Below are 18809 nucleotides of genomic sequence, written 5' to 3' on the forward strand. Positions count from 1 at the left end.
GCTTCTAATGTCCGTCACGTGGTGCAACCTGTGTGTCCATTGACTCTATCAAGGAGGGAACAGGGGGAGTCAGCTCTCTCTGGTCTTTTGAATTGTGCTTGCAGTACCAATTTTAAACACTAGGTGTCATGGTTACATATGAGCTATACGTAAACTTCATCTTCTTACTGGCTGCCTCTTCAGATTTGTAGAAAATTAGATTGACTGTGATTGATCTCTGCTTTTTGCTCCTCTGATGCTGTATGCATCTTTTTTGGTGATCCAGGTGAAGCGGAAACTTCCGATGTTGAAAAATGAATCCAACACCGTGCAAGTGTTCGCTTGAGGCTGGCTCCAAAAGACCCGCAAGTCACATACACATATATCATATTCCCATATGAAAATGTTGGTTTGAAAGAAGAAACTAAGATGTTTACAGCCTGGTACTAAAATGATTTTTAAGATCTCATTAGTTAATATCTTTAGTGGTACACACTGTACAGGGGTTGAATTTTTTTTTTTTTTTTAACTCTCCCATTTTCTTTTAATGAAGGATACCAGTGATGCATAATTAGGGGCATGACAGATCTGACTGCAAGCCGCTTTGTTGAAGTGGTTTGTCAGAAGACTTAAGGACAATCATACTCTCTTGTATTACAGAAAATAACCATTTTATTGTTGACTTGATTTTACACTTTTTGTAAACAATACTAACAAACTTTCCACATTATCTTTAACTCTGTTTTACATTGTTTAAGCATACAATGAAATCCCTAGACACTTCCTACGGTGTCCATGTTGGTGAACAAAATGTCTTCTTTTGTTTATCCTGCCTAACAATCAATATGAGGTTAAAACAGGGCCTCCCTCTCTGGTGACACAGATGCAGTGTGTACATCCCCTGTGCTTCTTTCATTCAGCCTTAAAGCAAAATACCTTTAATAATTAAAGAGGCAGCAAATTCTAAATGAAAAGAGGAAGAGACAGCTGCTGCACTGAATTTGCTGTTTCTCTTTATTTTCACAGAAGCAGTCGGTCCTCTTATTCCTCAACATTGAAAGAGTTTTTCACTGTGTGAAATGATAACGTGGAAAAGGGACCACATTATGCTGTGATGACTCAGTAAATAATGGATTTTGTCACAGACAGTGGTAGGAATAGGGTTAAAAAAACAGCCAATACTCTTTATTGATTGAGCTACAGTCCATCAAATTTGTATTTACACTGAGGAATAGTAAAGCTGCTGCTTCGAGAGTGACTGAGACTGAAAAATGACCAATTTTTCCAATTTAAAAAATGAAGCCTGTTAGAATGGCCCTTAACCCCTCCTCAAAGTAAAGCAAGATAAATTGGGATTATTTAAAAAAATTATTCCTTAAGCAGGGCTGTTTGGTTTCTACCTGAACTCATGTGTCTGTATTTGTGATTAAAATTTACTGACTTTTATTTCCTGAAACCTCAGATCTTGTTATCATTACATCATGTACACTGGTCCAGCTCTTTTAATGTAGATAGTTTGTGGATCTGTTAAAATTAGAGCATTTGATGCATTGGTGCTTCATGACATTAGATCTTGTAGAAGATGTGCAGTAACTGTGAATTCCCCCTGTAAAAAAAAATCTTAGATTTTTTGAAGGCAGAAATGCAAACCTACAGCTAATGAACAGCACCTCCATGTGTCCGTGAATGATCACTGCACCTTTTTGTCACTGTTCAGTGAGTCCCCCTGGTGGTGTAAAAATAAATCCCTGTCACGGCAGCATCACAGTGTTTTTCCTGTGTGCTGCAGACAGTCAAATGTTAGTCAAACACAACGATAGCAACTGGGAAGATGCTAATGTGGTGTGTTTGTGCATGTATTGTTTTTTTGTTTTCTTTTGCTGAAGCAGAGTTTTTGTTTAAATAGCCCTCCAATGAGCTTTTAAATGATAATTAGACTCTCCTGTTGCCATGGTCACGGGAGCGAACCGGCAGAAGAGCGTGTGTCAGAGGAAGCCGCGTGATCGCCGCCTCCTCGCAAAGATGCTGAGTTAGGATGCAAGTATCGCACACACCACACACAACCACACTGCCTCAGTCTCTCAGCTTACGTCCAATGAATTAAAACTGTCATTAGCACTGTGCTCTCATCCATGAAATGATGACAAAGTCAGAATGACAGTCAGCTTCATTTTTAAAGTATTTACTTGAACATGGACATTCAAATCAAAAATATGTGAGTGTCATTTAAGGCTAAACTTGTTTTCACTTGATTTAAAGACTACTATGGTCCACATTTTCCCGCATGTAGCCACAGCTATTTTTTTCATCTGAGTCATACTTTGTGATCACTGGGGATTTACCGGACTCTAGAGGATGGCTGTGCGCGTGTGGCTCTGCACAAACTTCTTTTGGAGCTTCAGATAAGACCTAAAAAGAATCATATGAGTAAAAGCCGTTCAGAAAAAGTGAGTCATATACAGTACATGCAATCTTCTAAACATAGAAACAGAACTCACAGACTGTACAGCAAATGGCAAGCTGCTCTCTCTTTGAACATTTCTCTGTCATTCTGTCAGCAGGTATAAATGTGTGCGTCTCATACAGTGTGGATGGACTTCTTCTCCCCCGTTCGAACAAAACACAGGTCATCGACTTCTGAATGGACAAATTATTATTTTATCTGTTGTTGGCCACTTAACGTTATAGAAAGAAAAAACAAATGCACATTCAAATATATAACAATAATATCATTACAAAAATCAATAGCTTGACATTGGTATCTTAAAACACATCTCGTGTAACTTCCACACTATTGCATCGCAAGACCAAATGATGGACAAAATCCTGAAACAGAATGGAAAATAATATGACCCTTTGGAAATGTTAACATATTTTTATATACAGAGAATTAGAGAGCTTGTCCGCCTGTCTGTCTGTCCGTCTGTCTGTCTGTCTGTCCGTCTGTCCGTCTGTCTGTCTGTCTGTCTGTCTAAACTGTTGTGTTGTGTACACAGGTGATAGAAGCAAACACACAAGAATGGAACTGTTATTTCAAAAAGGGAAAAGAAATTTGGTGTATTGAAGCAGTCCATCTGGTTGCCTCACTGGGACTCTGGGACAATGTTTGATCCAGCGTGACATTTTCTAATCCAAATCATGTTTTATGCATGGCCTCTGCTGGGAAACTGAGAGATGACATACAGGGATTTCGATTGACACAAGTACTCTGTGTGTGTGTGTGTGTGTGTGTGTGTGTGTGTTTGTGAGTCAACTATACTAGCTGATCCTTTGGCATCACTTCACACACCGCTATAATCTGGTATACAGAACAAACATCCACACAGTCTATCGTAGAATAGATACAATTTTACACAACTCATAATTTCCAGCAAATAGACCACTTGAGAAGGAATCAAGGGAGCATATCTGATTTAATCCATTTGAATAGAATACAAAATGCACATTCACTTTTCATTCTATTTGATATCATCTCACTCTGTCCTTGGAGCTGAGGTGAACATTTCTGTCTAAGTCTCTTTTACAATTTTCACACTTGCACAAAACATCTGAAGTCCTTTTGTCAAATTTTCAGGTTGACTGGCATGTGTGAACACAAACAACATTTTTCACTTTCACTTTAACCAGAATTTATTTTGCCAGTCCAGTGTGAAGTCGGGACAATGCCAATGTGACCATGCAGCAGGAAATACTGAGGAAAATGACCTTCGAGAGAGCGGTCGTGTTAATATTATATCCTGTGGCCAGCACACAACTATAGACTGTATGCATGTGACCAGTGTGCTCTCTGTGCTGTAAAACTGCTCCCTTATGCAACTCTGTTCATCAGTGTGTCCTTCTTCGGTCTTTTGTTGACATTGTGAATGTTTCTAACTACATATTATAGCGTTCATATAAAGGCAAGCATTTTTGATTTAACATCAAACTCTGTCGCGTCCTCTGCCACTCGGGCATTTTGCTTTATGTATTGCCTTCTGAAACACCCCACCCACCTACCCACCCAACAGGGAATGTCTCCAGCTGTGAAACTCAGAAAGACTTCAGCGGCAAAGTTTTCAGAAGTGGAGTATGTGAATGATTCACTCTCTCTTAACATAATAGTAAAAGTGTTAATGCCCCGAAGAAAATTGCAAAGGTTAGCTTCACAATTTTAGCAATTTATCATCCCTTTCAAATAGATTTCTTGGATTATATGTATAAAGATCATCTATAAATTAGATGATTCTCCAAATAGAGAATGGAACATCAAGACTGCTGCTGATTCATCAGTCCTCCGTGGGCTGCTTCTGGCTGAAAGTTATTTAGACTTCCTAATCAGTCAGTCCAAATGCATGATGAGCTTTTCTTGTTCTGTTTAGCTGAGGTTAAATCAGGATGGTTTCATTGTGAAATTATAACGCAGTGCTGCTGCTTGGCACTTCATAACAAATTGTAAAATCCAATGTTATCTGATTATGACAGCATAATCAGATAACATCGACAGTTTTTCAACTAGACTGACAAAGGGTATAAAAAAGGGTTTAAAAATGCAACGTAATCAAAGTTTTGAAAAGGCTTGAAAGCATTTGTAGACAGGCAGATACGCTTCTGGCCTCTTTTCTGATAGAGAAAAGAAAACAATAAGTCGCTCACTTGCAATCAGAACGATGTTCTTATATGAATAACAAAAGAATATGCACACATTTCTTTGTGCGTTGTATCTTGTGTTTATAATCCTTCTACTTCCTTAAATATTGAAGCCCAGATGGGTTCATAAACCATTGATATCTGTCCAACATTGAGTAGCAGCCATTCTCATCTTTATTACCTCAGTTAATCCCTATGATACTCTTTATTTTTTACCCAATATTAATAGTTACAGCATTCTCACCAATTTATGCTCAAAGGATCTCTTGGCTTGCTTCTTATCCCTCTAAAGTTCATCATGCTCCTGTGTGTAATGTGATGTAATGTGGATCCAGTAAGTGACTCACTTCCCAGTTTTGTCCCAATTGCCTCTTTAAATTTTGTATTTAGAGGCTGAAAATATGTTATTTTGTTTGTCAAAGCAGTCCAATGCTAAGGCCCCTTTTAAATGCAGCAGATAAAGGCAGCTTTTCTTGTTTGGATGTTAAGAAAAGGACAGATTTATGTCATACAACTTAACATTATCCAAGGCAGGATTGGTCCTTGGTCAGGGCGTAACAATCTCTAACACTCTTTGAAGGGCTTTACTTTATATTTCTGTTAAGGACCCAGCTTTCGTAGTCTGTGTCGACCGCTCTGGCCGAAATGAATTGAATCTGGTCAACCCATTTTGAGTAACAAGCTGCAACTGGTCGCCTAGCAACTTTGACAGCTGCCCAGGAACTAGTTTTTGTAAAATAGCCTGATTAATATTATCTCCAAAAAGGTCATCCACAAATGTAGATTAATGAAGACTAGACCCCTAGCTAACAGACTCCAAGAAAACAGACTTAAACTTGATGATTTATAAAGCTACATATCTTGATTCTGACGAGCCACCTGACTCTTTTTTGTTTTCTATTTATTTTCTATTTATGCTTTCATTTTGTGCTATTGTGTTTATCAACTCATGCCTCATCTGCAGATTTGAGGCTGGATGCAAATTAATGATTTTCACATCAGACTTTTGATTCAAACTTCCACAACTTTTATTGAGAATGGCACACAGACAATCTTAGGATATGCTGGGCCACAAGGGATCCAATGGATGGATTCGTCATTGGCTTGAAGAGCTTGAAGAGCCTTTGAAGTAGGACCACCTTCAACACACCGCTGTGATACACGATTGGCCTTCAAATGTTCACTCCAAAGGATGCAGCCTTTCAATTGGGACATAGATATGGTTTTCACCTGCGTCTCCGTAGTCACACCTGCGTCTGATTATTACACACGTATCAGGTCTACGTGTTTCATCCTTTGCGTGCAAACCTGTGTGTATGTTACTCCTGACCCTTCCTGTTTTTTTCCCTTCATTTGTTGGACTTTGAGTTGGACCTTTTGGTTTCCTTTGAAAAGTGACTCACTCTGACTGTATAAGCAAGCCTTCTTATGTTACAATAAATGATGTTGCTGGGTCCTTTATCTTTATCTTAAAGCCGAATACAGTTGCTACTGTTGATCTTGATATAGATGTGTTCTGCCTGAAAGCCTTTGTTACATTTTGTTAATGGTGTAAACTGGTTATAATTCGAAGGCACAACAACTTATTGGCTTGGTTTAGAAAACATCATGATGTTAAAATAAAAACTCAATTCTGACTTTTGGTTTTAAGAGAACTAGAACTCTGAATTCTGGGCGAGAAGTCCTGCACCCACAAATTAACTTTCTTGCATCATCAATATTGTCACCTGATAACCAACATTTGGAGCATGGAATGATGCTGCTGATAGTTAAAAACCACAGTGCCAAGTCTAATATGTCTCAAACAGACACTGAAAGACACTCTGCAACAGTGTAACGTGTAAAGGTTAAAAAGCAGCACATTCATGCTGTGAATCCAGTTAATAAGAGGTAGAAGAACCACAAAAAGCAAGGAAACTGTAATAAAGTAAGACACTTGGATTGAGTGCCTACGACAGAGAACATTTGTAAGAACCTGTTTATGGGTTTTAGTTGAAAGCTGAAAGTATACAGACATTAAAGGGATACTAAACCCATTTGCATGAAGCTTTGTATCATTAGAAACATGATAGTAGTGTTGAATCCAGCCCTCATTTTGGCCTGAGATGAGAAAAATATGTTTTTCTTTGCCTGGAAGTTTTACCATGTTTCTAATGATACAAAGCTTCATGTAAATAGGTGAAGTATCCCTTTAAACACACGCACTCTTAAGGACATAATTGTCGCTTGTCATTTGGCAAATGCTCTGTATGTATTATTAAGGCTGTGTGCTCTGCAGCTGTGCTTCACTCTGTCTATGCAGGGCAGACACAAACCAGAGATCCACTTTCATGTCACTGTCTGCCGTCTGTGACATGGCCATTTTTATAATTACTGATACTGCTGGCTTACTGTTACCAACGATAAAATGCCTCTGGGAAAACACTGTATGGAATTTTGGCCTTAAAAAAATAAAATTTGATAAGGGGATGTTATAAGTCACTCTTTAATGCTGTAATGGCTATCAGACTAGAGGGATAAAAGGAGGAAGAAAGCACTGTGTTGTCTCAAGAGAATGTAGTGTTTTCATTTGATTATATGGCAGTCAGCCTCCATACTTTTAACTCTCTCATGACCAAAGACCAACTTCAAAGTCCTCCCTTCAGCATCAAATATTAAGCAGGGTGCTGCGCTTACACCTGTTCCTCTGTGGAGTGGCTTCCTCCATTTACCTGCACTTTCATCAAAGCAGCTGATATGCAGGATACACACCATTAAATACAGACCTTTTCCACCAGTATTTCTGTGGTAGAAATTACATTAATCGCTCCACACAGTCTTAGGAAGTTTTGTTCGCAATAGCCAAAAAGCTTTATTTATTTATTTATTTATTTTTTACCAGGTTTATTATGTTGTACGATGTAACTATATTGCAGTCAGATGGAGATAGGAATCAATGCTTTGCTAAAGGGCAGGGCAGAGCTGGTGCTTTATTGACATCGGACATTTCCCCATCCACAGTTACACAAGATCTCTCCCTAATTACTGAGCCAGTCTGCCTCTCAAATACAGTGATAATTGCACCGGGGAGGATTGATTAGGTTGTTTTTCTTCTGCAGATCGTGTAATAACTGCATTATGGAACGAAAACCCAAGAAGAACATGGGTCTCCCGGGTTGCGACACAGAAACTTAGCTATTTCTCTCGTATGAGCTTGATGGGAGCAGATGAGGATTTTTCTCTTGGGTAGTGAAGTAATGGTTCCCTTAATCTCAGAAGAAATAACAGTAGAGGTATGTAGGAAGGTCTTCACCGCCTACTTCACTTTTAAACAAACTGCTGTCAAACTGTTATTTAGTTGTACTGACTCATATTTTCACACAGAGGAACAACACCATCTTCATTTTAAATAGGTTACACGCCTGATAAAGTAACGCATGCTATATTCTCAGCTTTCTTCAATAAAGTAATTCAGCCAGTCCTTCAGGTCCTTTAGTTTATTTAACCATCACTTGTGGTCTGTGCCCTGGTAGGAGACATATACTGTGTGAGGGATTGATCTGTTTGGAATTTCATGAAAGCTGATTTATTTTACTGTTGTCCGTTCTGTCAATGCTTTCTTTCTCTGAGTCAGAGTGAAACACCTTTGTGACTTGGCATTTTTGAAAGGCCATACCATAGGAGAATGCAATCAATGGTTCATTGTGTTTTCAGTCAAGCGACTGGAGCCGGATTGAATACTTGGGAGAATAAGAGGCAGCTCTTGTTATATTTGATATATGTTTAAAGGCATACTTTGTCTCTTGAAACATGATTCTGCATTGGAAGTGGGTCATATATGTTGGAGAAATGTGTAATAAACTTGGTGCCTTCTTGACCAAGAAAAGTCAGAAAGTGTCATGAAAGTGCTAATGTGAATGAAAGACAACAATTCCCAGAATTCACAGCATCGCAGGCCACTCCCACTGAAGCTAAGCTGCTACAACACATACGGCCGTTTACCCATCTGGTTCGGAGAATATTTCCTGAAGGAATTGGCATCTTAGAAATTCATGGCAGCAAACGGACTCTATGTCTGTATCCATAGACAAAAAGTGAGAGCACCAACAACACTAGTCCGCCCCAGCTCGAGCCGGCCCGGGCCCCTCGTCCTCAACGCTGCCTGTCGGCAGCAGCCACCTCCTCAACTGCTTGTCGCTATATTGCGGCTCATAGACATAGCTACAAACACCTGATTTGCGCACAAGACCATCAAAGTAATCTTCATCCATATCAGTTTGAAGTTGTAGCATCCTTTTATCGCTATTGTCGGTTATTCTCAGCTTTCTCCACAGAGCCTGTTATCATAGCTTCCTTGCAAGAGGGCGGACGTTGCTTTTCGATTCTGGCAGTGAGGTCCCGCCCACTGATCTGTGATAGGTCTGTAGCTTGGTGGGTTGAAAACGAGATGGACTCGCGATGTAGTTCCGCCCCGTCGAACCAAAGCATCCTCCAATGACAAAAAATGACGACTTTTGAGTCATTGGAGGCTCCTTTTCAGACAGAGCTTTCCAGTCTCAGGGGAAAATGAGGGAGTGAGATGCACAAGCATTCAAAAATACTACCAGGTTTCTATGATACAAAGCTGAATACAAATGGGCTGCAAACTTTGCATGTCCTTTCAGGCATATTGTTTGTGGCAGTTGACGGGATATGTTACACTGAAACAAATCTCTAATGCTAGATTTCTTTCAAACACAAGACAACATGGCCTTGTTGGATGCAACACCACTTAATGCTTCTAAAGTTATTAATGGTCATTCTAAAATCTGTTTTGATTTATAATCAAACAATATAACACTTGAGGTCATGCTATAGTAAAGCTACAGTCCAATGCTGAAATATAATTCTTCACATACACCAGTTTGACCTCAAGTGTGACATTGATTTAATACAACAATTCTACAAGCATAAGACGGTAATACAAAGTAATGTAATTTTCTGGTATGTAATTCATCTTTTAGGAAAGGGAACATTATTGGACTCTACTTTTCTCACATAAATAACATTTTGTACTATTCTGAATGCAATATTTCAGCCTTACCATAAACTGCATTGTGTGTGATCTGATTCTCACATTATATACATTTATATACAAGTGCTGAACTGCAACACATTCAGATACCTCAACAACAACGTGTGTGTTTTCAATTCTCTGTAGTCGTGCACATGAATGCGTTTGCGTATTTCCGTCTGGTTTGGTGCATTATATGTCCTAAATACAGTTGGTTGGTGCAGTTGGTGCAACACTTGAATGATGAAATCCACTGAATTCAGTTTAGCCTGAGGCTCCTTTTTATAGAGTCAGTAGATTGTTTGGTGCTTTTTCTTCTGTCACCAGAAGCAGTTGGTTTTTCTTCTTCCCCCAAACACATGTCAGAAGATTTCACTTTCTCAAAATATGAAACACACACTTAACACAGCAAAAAAAAAAAAACATTTGCTGATGTTGTAGCGAAGATGAATTGACTCCTTGTGAAGCACTTTTGTTGCATGGATTCTACATGCTTTAACTGTCTATAGATGGACTCCTGAATAACCCTGGGAACACAGTGAGTGATGTGTGTGTTTGTGTGTGTGGTGACAGTGAGGGGCGGCAGAAGGAGGGCGGAAGCAGATGTGTGTGTGAGAGCGGTTCAGAGCTGTGGCACTATCACAGGGAGCCTTTGTCTGCCTGCGGAGCGCGTTGAATTAAAGGCTGTTAACACTAGTCTGCACAGTCGTATGCTAATGCCTCTTACTCCGAGAGAATGAATAAATAAATGATGGAAAACACATCTTAGTCCCTGCTTTATATGCTTCATGCAACACACAGAGATAAAGGTGTGTGTGAGTGAATGAAGAAGTAGGTAGCATAGTAGAGAAATAGCATACAGTGAACACCAAAGAGGCAAGACACATGGAATTCTCCAACACCTTTTTTTTTTTTTTTTTTGCTTGAAGCTTCATGCTTGATGCTGGTGTAGGTGATGCTACACGGGAGATAACGAGGGAAAGATTGGGCAGAGAGGCACAGGGCGAGATTTGGTCAGAGAGGAAGGGAGGAAGGAAGGGGGAGGGGGGATTTAAAGGGCAAGAAACGGAGGGAGATTTAGATACAGAGTGTGAGCGAGAGAAGCAGGAGCAGAGGCGGTGGATGAGAGAAGGGAAGAGGAGAGGCGCTGACTTGATGCATACACATGGGAGAGAAGAAAACGTTTATTTCATGCGCTCAGCATGCATGACTGAAGAGCGTTGCTGTCTGTCTGGATTGTTAGTCATTTGCTGAAGGACATAGGAAGAAGAAAAAAACAGACAGACTGGGGATATATAGAGCTGTGTGCATAGGATGAACAAACGATGTGGGCTCTCTGGCTGTGATCGCTGTCCTTCTCAGACCCCATAGCCACTTGTGTGCTGGTGCTGTCATAGGCCGTTAGCCTTGCAGTCAGGCAGCAGCAGCAGCAGCAGTAGTCAGGGTGATTGATACAGAATGAGCTCCAAGCACTCCTCCGACTGGATTCCCTACAGGTACTGTAACACATTCCTAAGATCACAGTGTTCATCTTTTCCAGCAGTGTGTACATGTTTTAGCATCTGAGCAGAGTGTCAGTCATGTGTCCGACAAAGAGATCAGACGGATAACAGAACATTGAATTGACACAACAAAAGCAGACTCAACTAATACAATTTGGATATTTACTTATATATGATATTTACTGATATTTGATGTATGCTTAATGTGGTAGTTTTTGCTGATAATAACACGTTTCATATTCATGTAATTATTAATTAGACTAAGGCTCTTTTTAAAGAAGTATAACAGAAAAAAATAAATAATGCAAAAGTGAATCCCAGATTCAAGTACTGAGGTCTCAGTTTGACCTAGATAAATATTCCCTCGTCCTACACTATATTATAGTGTAAGTGTGTTCAAAAAACTTCATTGAATCCAGTGTCAGTGACATTTTATTTAATCACAAATCATTTGTTAAATGTAATGTCTTTATGGATACAGAATGTGGATCTAGATTGAATTTTTCCACATTCAAAAGTAGGTTAGTAGTAGCAAGAATGTGAATGTGTGTGTTTTTATGTACATGCATGCACATCTTTGGAAAAATACGTGTTGCATGATTCTGGGCATACATTATTTTTAGTATGTTTTTGTAAATGATAGAGATCTGAGCAAGCTTCGAGTATTTTGCTGTAAAACCCATCTCTGCTCTCATCATATCAAGTGCAGTACAAATGCTGCTGGCTTGCTCTGCTGATTGAATACCCATTGCCATGGTTCCCTGCTTACTTTGATGCCATTGGCTCATGGTTGCTATAAGTTACTGAGGCAATCTATGAATTTCAGAATGAGACTGCAACAGGACCACAGCAGAAAGTCATCAGTGTGGAATTTATATCAAACACATAAAGACTGTACCGATCTTCAGGTAAAGATGTACCAAAACATATCCGGATATCTTATAATTGAGCCTGCAACAAGGTAGGGTGGACCAATTGAATTCACGATGGGCCTCCAAATTTATCTTTTAAGGCTTGCCACGTGAGTGTCAGAGCGGCATGGGGGGCAGTCAGGAAGATTCGTAGTTCCTTAATGAGCAGTTTTTCTCATCCCATAGAGCTGCCATGAAAAATGCATGGGCCTCTGTGCAGAGCTGAAGGACACAGCTGCACTGTGAGGCTCTCTCATATAGTTAGATATAAACTGAGCATGCGTTCAGGGAAATTTGACAAAATGAAGGCTTCATAATCTAACCAACACACAAAACCTCAAAGAAACAGTAGTTGTGCAGTTTTCTATGTGGGGTGCGGATTCATCTGATTTGCATTTTAGCAGTGGAGGAATAATGTTGATCTCCTCTGGCTCTTTCAACACATGAAAAAAAAGAAACCCAGGGATACAAGAGATACAAATCAATGTTGTGCTTTTTTTTCTCCAGATAATGTACACAAGTTTAAAACTCACCAACATGTTTACATGGCATTTTAAGATAATCTTCTCCAAAACACTTAAACTGAAAACTTCTGACAGGTATTTAAATCCTAAACGCTGTGCCATCATGTGATATAAATATCATATTGATATTTAAATATCATGCATTGCAGCATGTCAATAAAAATGAAACTACTTTTAAGTACACACTTGACTGTCCGCTTGTACTATGCAAGTTGCAACAATCACAACAACCAACTCCTTGCAGTTTTGGAAACATGGACTTTTCTTGAAATTTGAAAAGATTTAGTTAGAACTAATTCAATTTTTTATCTCAAATCTGTAAATAGACTGTCAACCCCTCGATGTATACATTAAAGTTGATATAGTCCAAATATGATGGCTCAGTTGAAGTTCTAGCTACATGCAGTGTCATTCATTCATAGTGTTGAAAATAGCAACCTACAAATAAATTTTGACTTTAAAATATCCAGCTTTTAAAATGGTCTTTGATCACTTCTTTTTCTAAAGCAGGTCTAAATTATGAAGTTTCAAACCTTATTATTATTAGCAGTAAACGTGTCAGCGACGGCTATGGCTCAGCTGCTAGCGTCGTCTCTCAACCCAAAGGTCCAGCGTTTAATCCCCAGCTCCTGCAGTAACATGTCCAATGTGTCCTCTGGCAAGACATGTATGGTGAATGCTATTAGCTACTCCTGATGGTCTCTACATAACAATCTCTGCCATCAAGGTGTAAATGGGTAGGTGTGTCATGCAGAGTAAAAGTGCTTTGAGTAGTCAGGAGACTTGAAAAGCGCTATACAAGCTCAAGTCCATTTACCATTATATAGAACAATTTCCAGTGCTGCACAGGAAAAAAAAAACTATTTTAAGACTTCCTGTTCACCTTCGAATTGGATTGTTGCAGGACCAGGAGTGACCAGAGACTCTCTCCAATAGTGAGCTGCTTGACCTTTACATGAACAGCAGTGTTTGTGTGATTATCATCCAGTCTGATGCCTATTCACACACTTTATTACTCTGATTGCAGACATGGAGTGTTTTGTTTGTCTGTATGCCTGACACAGAGTGGGAGGTAAAGACTTTTTTAATGTATCTGTGTCAGCCTTTGTCATCAGAATACATTGAGCTTAGTACAAGTAGATTGAATATTTACTGACCTATCTTTCATATTTCACAGAATAAAAGGCTCTCCAGCCATGGTAATACACCACTTGTTATCTTTATTTATCATGTGTCAATGAGGCTTAATGGTAAATTAAAACAGACTAGCTACAGTTGTCTTTTGTCAAGTTGAGAGTTTACAAATGAGTAAAAATGAGGATAACTGAAATACAATATTTGAAATGCATTCAACTTTTAGTGATGTTGTATCTGAAAGCCCTGCAAAAAGTCACCAGTATATGATCAACCAAATTCATTATGCAGTGACAGATAAATACATGCGTGTTATCTCGGAGCCACATGTTCAGGCAGAAAATTAAGAGTAAAATGTTGCTTTCAAACACAAACATCCTACTCAGGTTTCATTTTATTAAGTAAAAAACGTGAGCCTTTTTTTAAGGAATATATATAAACTATGAGGTGTTTAATAAGCTTTTCATAGTAAAAAAATAAGGCAGAGTAACAGAATAGTTCCTATAATCTGCATGTAGAAACATAATGATTATAAAACAGTTTCTGTTATTGTGAAGAGTGCTGAAAAAGCCACATTATACTCTCACTTATCACAAATCAGCATACCCCTCTCTCCCCTTTCAGTCTTTTTCTCCTCGGCTGCAACTCATTCTCTACAGCTTGAAGCAGAAAACATCCACTGCTCTCTAATTAGAAATGATTGAGGTTTCTCTGGGGGTCTCTGAAAGTCCCCGATACACGAGCTGAGGGAACAATGAGACATTCTGCAGAGAACACAGAAAAGCTTCTTCAAGATATAAAAACTAATCAGAGCACACACGAAACTTAGCAATTGTCACATTCCCCATGTCTGTCCTTCTTAACAGGTTAAACTGGAAAAAACCACGTCCAAAGTTGAGTAACTTTAGGACATTATATATTGAAATCACTAAAAGTGGTAAAGATACTGTAGTTTAAAAATGGGAAATGGTGCCAAAATGTATACTGGATGTACACACTAATCAAGTGGATGAAAGAGAAGTGCGTTTGTTCAGCAGAAACAAAAATATTATCGGATGTGTTTTTTTAAATTTCTGGTGAAATGCCTGTGATTACTGCGGATCTATTGAGGACGTATAGAACAGATTCACTCTGACAAAATCCGAGTAAAATCAGTTCTGTTTATGTGCTACTCAATCATAGATGCAGCCTCAGACTATCCCAGTCTCTGCCTTCCTTCTGTCTCACGCTGCTTTCCATATATGCTCACACAGTTTCCTAGAGTTTAATACAAAGACAAGCAAGGAAGATTTCTGTCATGTCTCTGTTGGCTGAGTTGACACAGTGTTTGAGAGTGCAAAAGACAATCCAACATGATCTCAAAACTTAGCACGTCTCAGCTAGCATTAACTCAGCGATGGCACAAAGACTCCCTCAAACTGCTCCTCATCATTTCAATGATCCAGATCAGTTTTGTAGCTTCCTCGCAAACATCACAACGACACTGATACAATTCTTTTCAAATGTCTCAGTATATATTCCTGTTTTCATAATGAAAAGAAGCTAATGGCAGTTTAGCAGGAACCCTAGTAGCCCTGATTCGTTTAGAGGGGTTTTTATTAATGGTTGTGATCAGTCCTGTCTCATGGAAATTAAGTTTCTATACAACTAATTTGCAACAGCAACCTTTTAGATATACAAATGGCCTGCTAAATAGGGTGTGCACTCATGCGAAAAGGACATAGGCCCATTGTTTAAACTACATGGCATTTCAAAATACCACTGTTGATGCTGAAAATGTATTTTTAAAATATTGTTCTCTAAAAGTGAAGGAGTTTTCATGTAGTTGTTTGACCTGTAACCCAAAAAGACATCCCTAAATGCACTTTAGTGACGAACACATTTTTCAAGATGTGGAAGTTTTTTTTTGTTTTGTTTTTTTAAATACAGATACATTCAGCAGTAAGAAATCCTTAACCAAAGAGCCATCGTTGCCTCAACCTGATCACAAACGCACACTTCATAGTGTTATGAGCCCCAGACTCTGCACAGTGAACACTCGCAATTTTCCCAACCACCTTGGCTCCAATGCAGCAAATAAAAGCAGTGTTTCTTTCACTTCTGTAAACATGAGGCTGGCAGTGGTTACACTTCTGCGTCACTCTGAATTCTGGTGATAATAAAATGTTATCCGGAGAAGATTGTGTTGCTTGTTGAAGTAAACATGTTTTAATTAAACTCATGTTTAATGAGTCAACCGTCAAAATATAAACACCTTTATCCAAGAGGCCAGGGTGCATGGAGCACTACTCTTGGCGTCTCTAAAATGGAATACTGAAAGCTGGCCTTTCATGTTTTTCATTAATTAAAAAGACATTTATTTTACAATCCTGCATTGTATTAAAAATCCCAAAGCTACTTTAACGCAGCTTTAATAAGTGATTTGCCTGAGATCTACAAGTGTGTTGATTGTTTTCCATGACCTGTAAGGTTTTGTTTGATTTTTTTTTCTTGGGATTAATGACTCGAGGTAATTTGAGTGTGTAAAGAACAAGAAAACAACATTTCTTTAGCTGACACATTTTAATCCTTTTCCCATAACCTTCCTTCGTCTCTGTATAATGCAGACAGTTAAGCTAAAACAAAGTGATGATCACATTCAACCCCTTTGTTCCAATTTTAGAATAACATGTGAGATTGAAATATGTTTAACAGCTGTTTTTTTTTAGTTTTTTTTTTTTTAATTCTCCTGTCTTTGTTCTTCCTTTTGCAGCACTTTAGACGATGAGGGCACCAACCTGCGACAACAGAAACTGGACAGACAGGCAAGTCTTTGCTGTTCTTTCTGTCCTTCTGTTATGATAACACATAAATACATCAGTTACAGCAGGACTTTTAACCATGACACGAATACCAAAGATCAAGGAGGTTCTTATTTTGTGAACAAATATTATGATGGGACTTAATTGTTTTTTACTTTTTACTGTATGTGTTCTGTGGTTTTTAAGCCAGATGAGTGTTTGATAATAAACAGATATATGGGAATAAGATCGCGTAATCAGCATTTTAAAAAGCAATCTGCATTCAACATTTTTTGTAGACCGTTTGAAAACAGCATTTTTCGGCTTTTTTTATGCCTTTATTGTAGCGATATGACAGTGAACAGAGTCTGTCGGTGCCTAGATAACAGAGTTTTAATGAATGTAATAATAAAAGTGAGAGAGTACAGTTATCATTCAATCCGGCTGAAGGTGAGCGCTTCGTGTGCTGCACATTGATACTGCTGCTGTTGCTGTTTGTTGTCAGCAGGGCTGTAGCGAGACAAACCAAACATCTCCACTTTGAAATTCAACAGTTTTCCTTTTTCTAAGTCGAATTAAAAATATTGTTTCAGATGTTTAGTTACTTTCTTTTAAATGAAGCTGGCCTGAAAATAGTGAGCAACAGGAAAATGTTACAAAAAAATCAGAGCTGCATCAAACACTGCTGCAGTCTGTCCCTAGAATCATAAAGGATAACATATTAGTATAAGATTTGTGAGCTTTCTTATAGCTGTGTATTTGAGACAGTGTGCACCAAAGTTATTGCAGAGTGCCTCTTCAACACTGTAAAGAAGAAGTGTAAATACATGCACTGCATACATACACTATCCTGAATCTGATATTACCATCACTGCCCTGACAAAGATTTAAGCTTTACAAGTGAAAATGTAGAGCTCCACTGCTCTGAGTCCTCCAGTAATAGAAACCCTCAATATTTGATGAGCTCTTGTTGGAAGATGTGCATATAGCTGAAAGTAAGTCCAGATGAATATCTATATGCAGCCTTAGTCCAAAGTGGTGTGAGCAGCACTTCCTTAAACATCTTCGGATTCTTCTTCTGGCTGAACAGATTTGCCTAAGACTGTGTCATTGTTGCTCGCTCATATAAAACCTCAGCATGCAGTGGACAGACTGCTTCCAAGAAAGTCCTTGATGCCTCATAAGGGAGCTTTTTTTTTTTTTGAATAAAGGCACCATTAAACAATTAACAGCTTCAGTGGCAGTACTATTGTAGTTCTTTCTATGCTTCTGATGATTTACAATGGGAGGTTGTCACATCATTAACTGCCTCCATCTACTTGGGCATGCTTTTGTGCACCTGCGCACATACATGAAACCTCCACAACAGCGAGCACTCCTTGAACAGAAGCAGAAGAAGAAGAGACAGGAGCCCCTTATGGTGCAGTCCAATGTAGACGGGAGATCTCGCACACGCCGCACCAAACAGAGCGAGGAACAGGCGCCACTGGTGGAGTCCTACCTCAGCAGCAACAGCAGTACCATCTACCATGGTAAGTCTGGCCGGCACTTCGCGGGGTCCCTGTTGATTCAGAAAGTTCGAAAGAAAGATTTAAGAAATGCTAAGTATGGATATGAGGACAGGTCAGGACAGCAATCTGTTTTGAGAACTACCCTAAATTTTGTTCGGAGGCTGTAGGAGATTTTCTTCTCATGCATTTTTTATTCGATGCACTGCAACGTACCACCATTCTAAAACATATAAAGATGAACTATCTGAGTGGGAAAAAAAAAGTTCTTAAGTACTGAACTATTGCTTTGAAATAAGCACCCTTGTAGAAAGCAATAAAACATCCTGGAGGATCTATTGCAGGAGCTCAGACTGTGCTGTAAATCTGCACTCTCGTGAGCAGGATTGGTGTTGGGATTGATGACGTCTCTTTATCTACACTGAGACCAGAGCAGCAATCTAATCCCCAGTTCTGAGGGCCAGTTTCTGGGCTGAAAGCCATGAACTGCCACCATTTTTACTGCAGAGAGGAGCGAAAATAGATTGACAACATATTTCTCTTCGCAAGGCTCATATTGATTACTATTTAACCTACTGTATGTATAATTTTTTTTTGTATTGCCCATCTGCCCTGGTTACCCTGCTTGCTGTCCCTCTTCATTCCTATGTTTAGTGCAAGAAGCTGAACAGGAGGAGGTGAAGGTCATAGCGGATACACAGCCACCTCGTTCAGCCAAGAAGGGCAGAGCGTCAGCCAGCTCTACTCCACAGACGGGCAGCGACAAAAAGGAGAGGAAGGGGAAGCACAAAGGTCAGGCTGGAAGGCTAGGTT

The 18809-nt window shown here is 39.1% G+C and overlaps 1 protein-coding gene across 2 annotated transcripts in view; it reads left to right on the plus strand.

Moving 5' to 3' along the window:
* The window catches only part of tub (TUB bipartite transcription factor), a 41225-nt gene that overhangs the window by 12640 nt on the left and 9776 nt on the right, over positions 1 to 18809 (plus strand). The window contains exons 1-4 of one of the 2 annotated variants that reach the window (XM_079338888.1): positions 10535 to 11133; positions 16461 to 16516; positions 17862 to 18020; positions 18651 to 18788. In XM_079338888.1, the coding sequence (XP_079195014.1) occupies positions 11096 to 11133; positions 16461 to 16516; positions 17862 to 18020; positions 18651 to 18788 (391 nt within the window). In that variant the 5' untranslated portion in view covers positions 10535 to 11095. Of the gene's footprint in view, positions 1 to 10534; positions 11134 to 16460; positions 16517 to 17861; positions 18021 to 18650; positions 18789 to 18809 lie in introns of those variants that run through there. The other variant, XM_079338887.1, reaches the window with a different exon arrangement.

Source organism: Symphodus melops, assembly GCF_947650265.1.
Source record: "Symphodus melops genome assembly, chromosome: 3".
In the NCBI taxonomy this organism is placed as follows: Eukaryota; Metazoa; Chordata; class Actinopteri; order Labriformes; family Labridae; genus Symphodus; species Symphodus melops.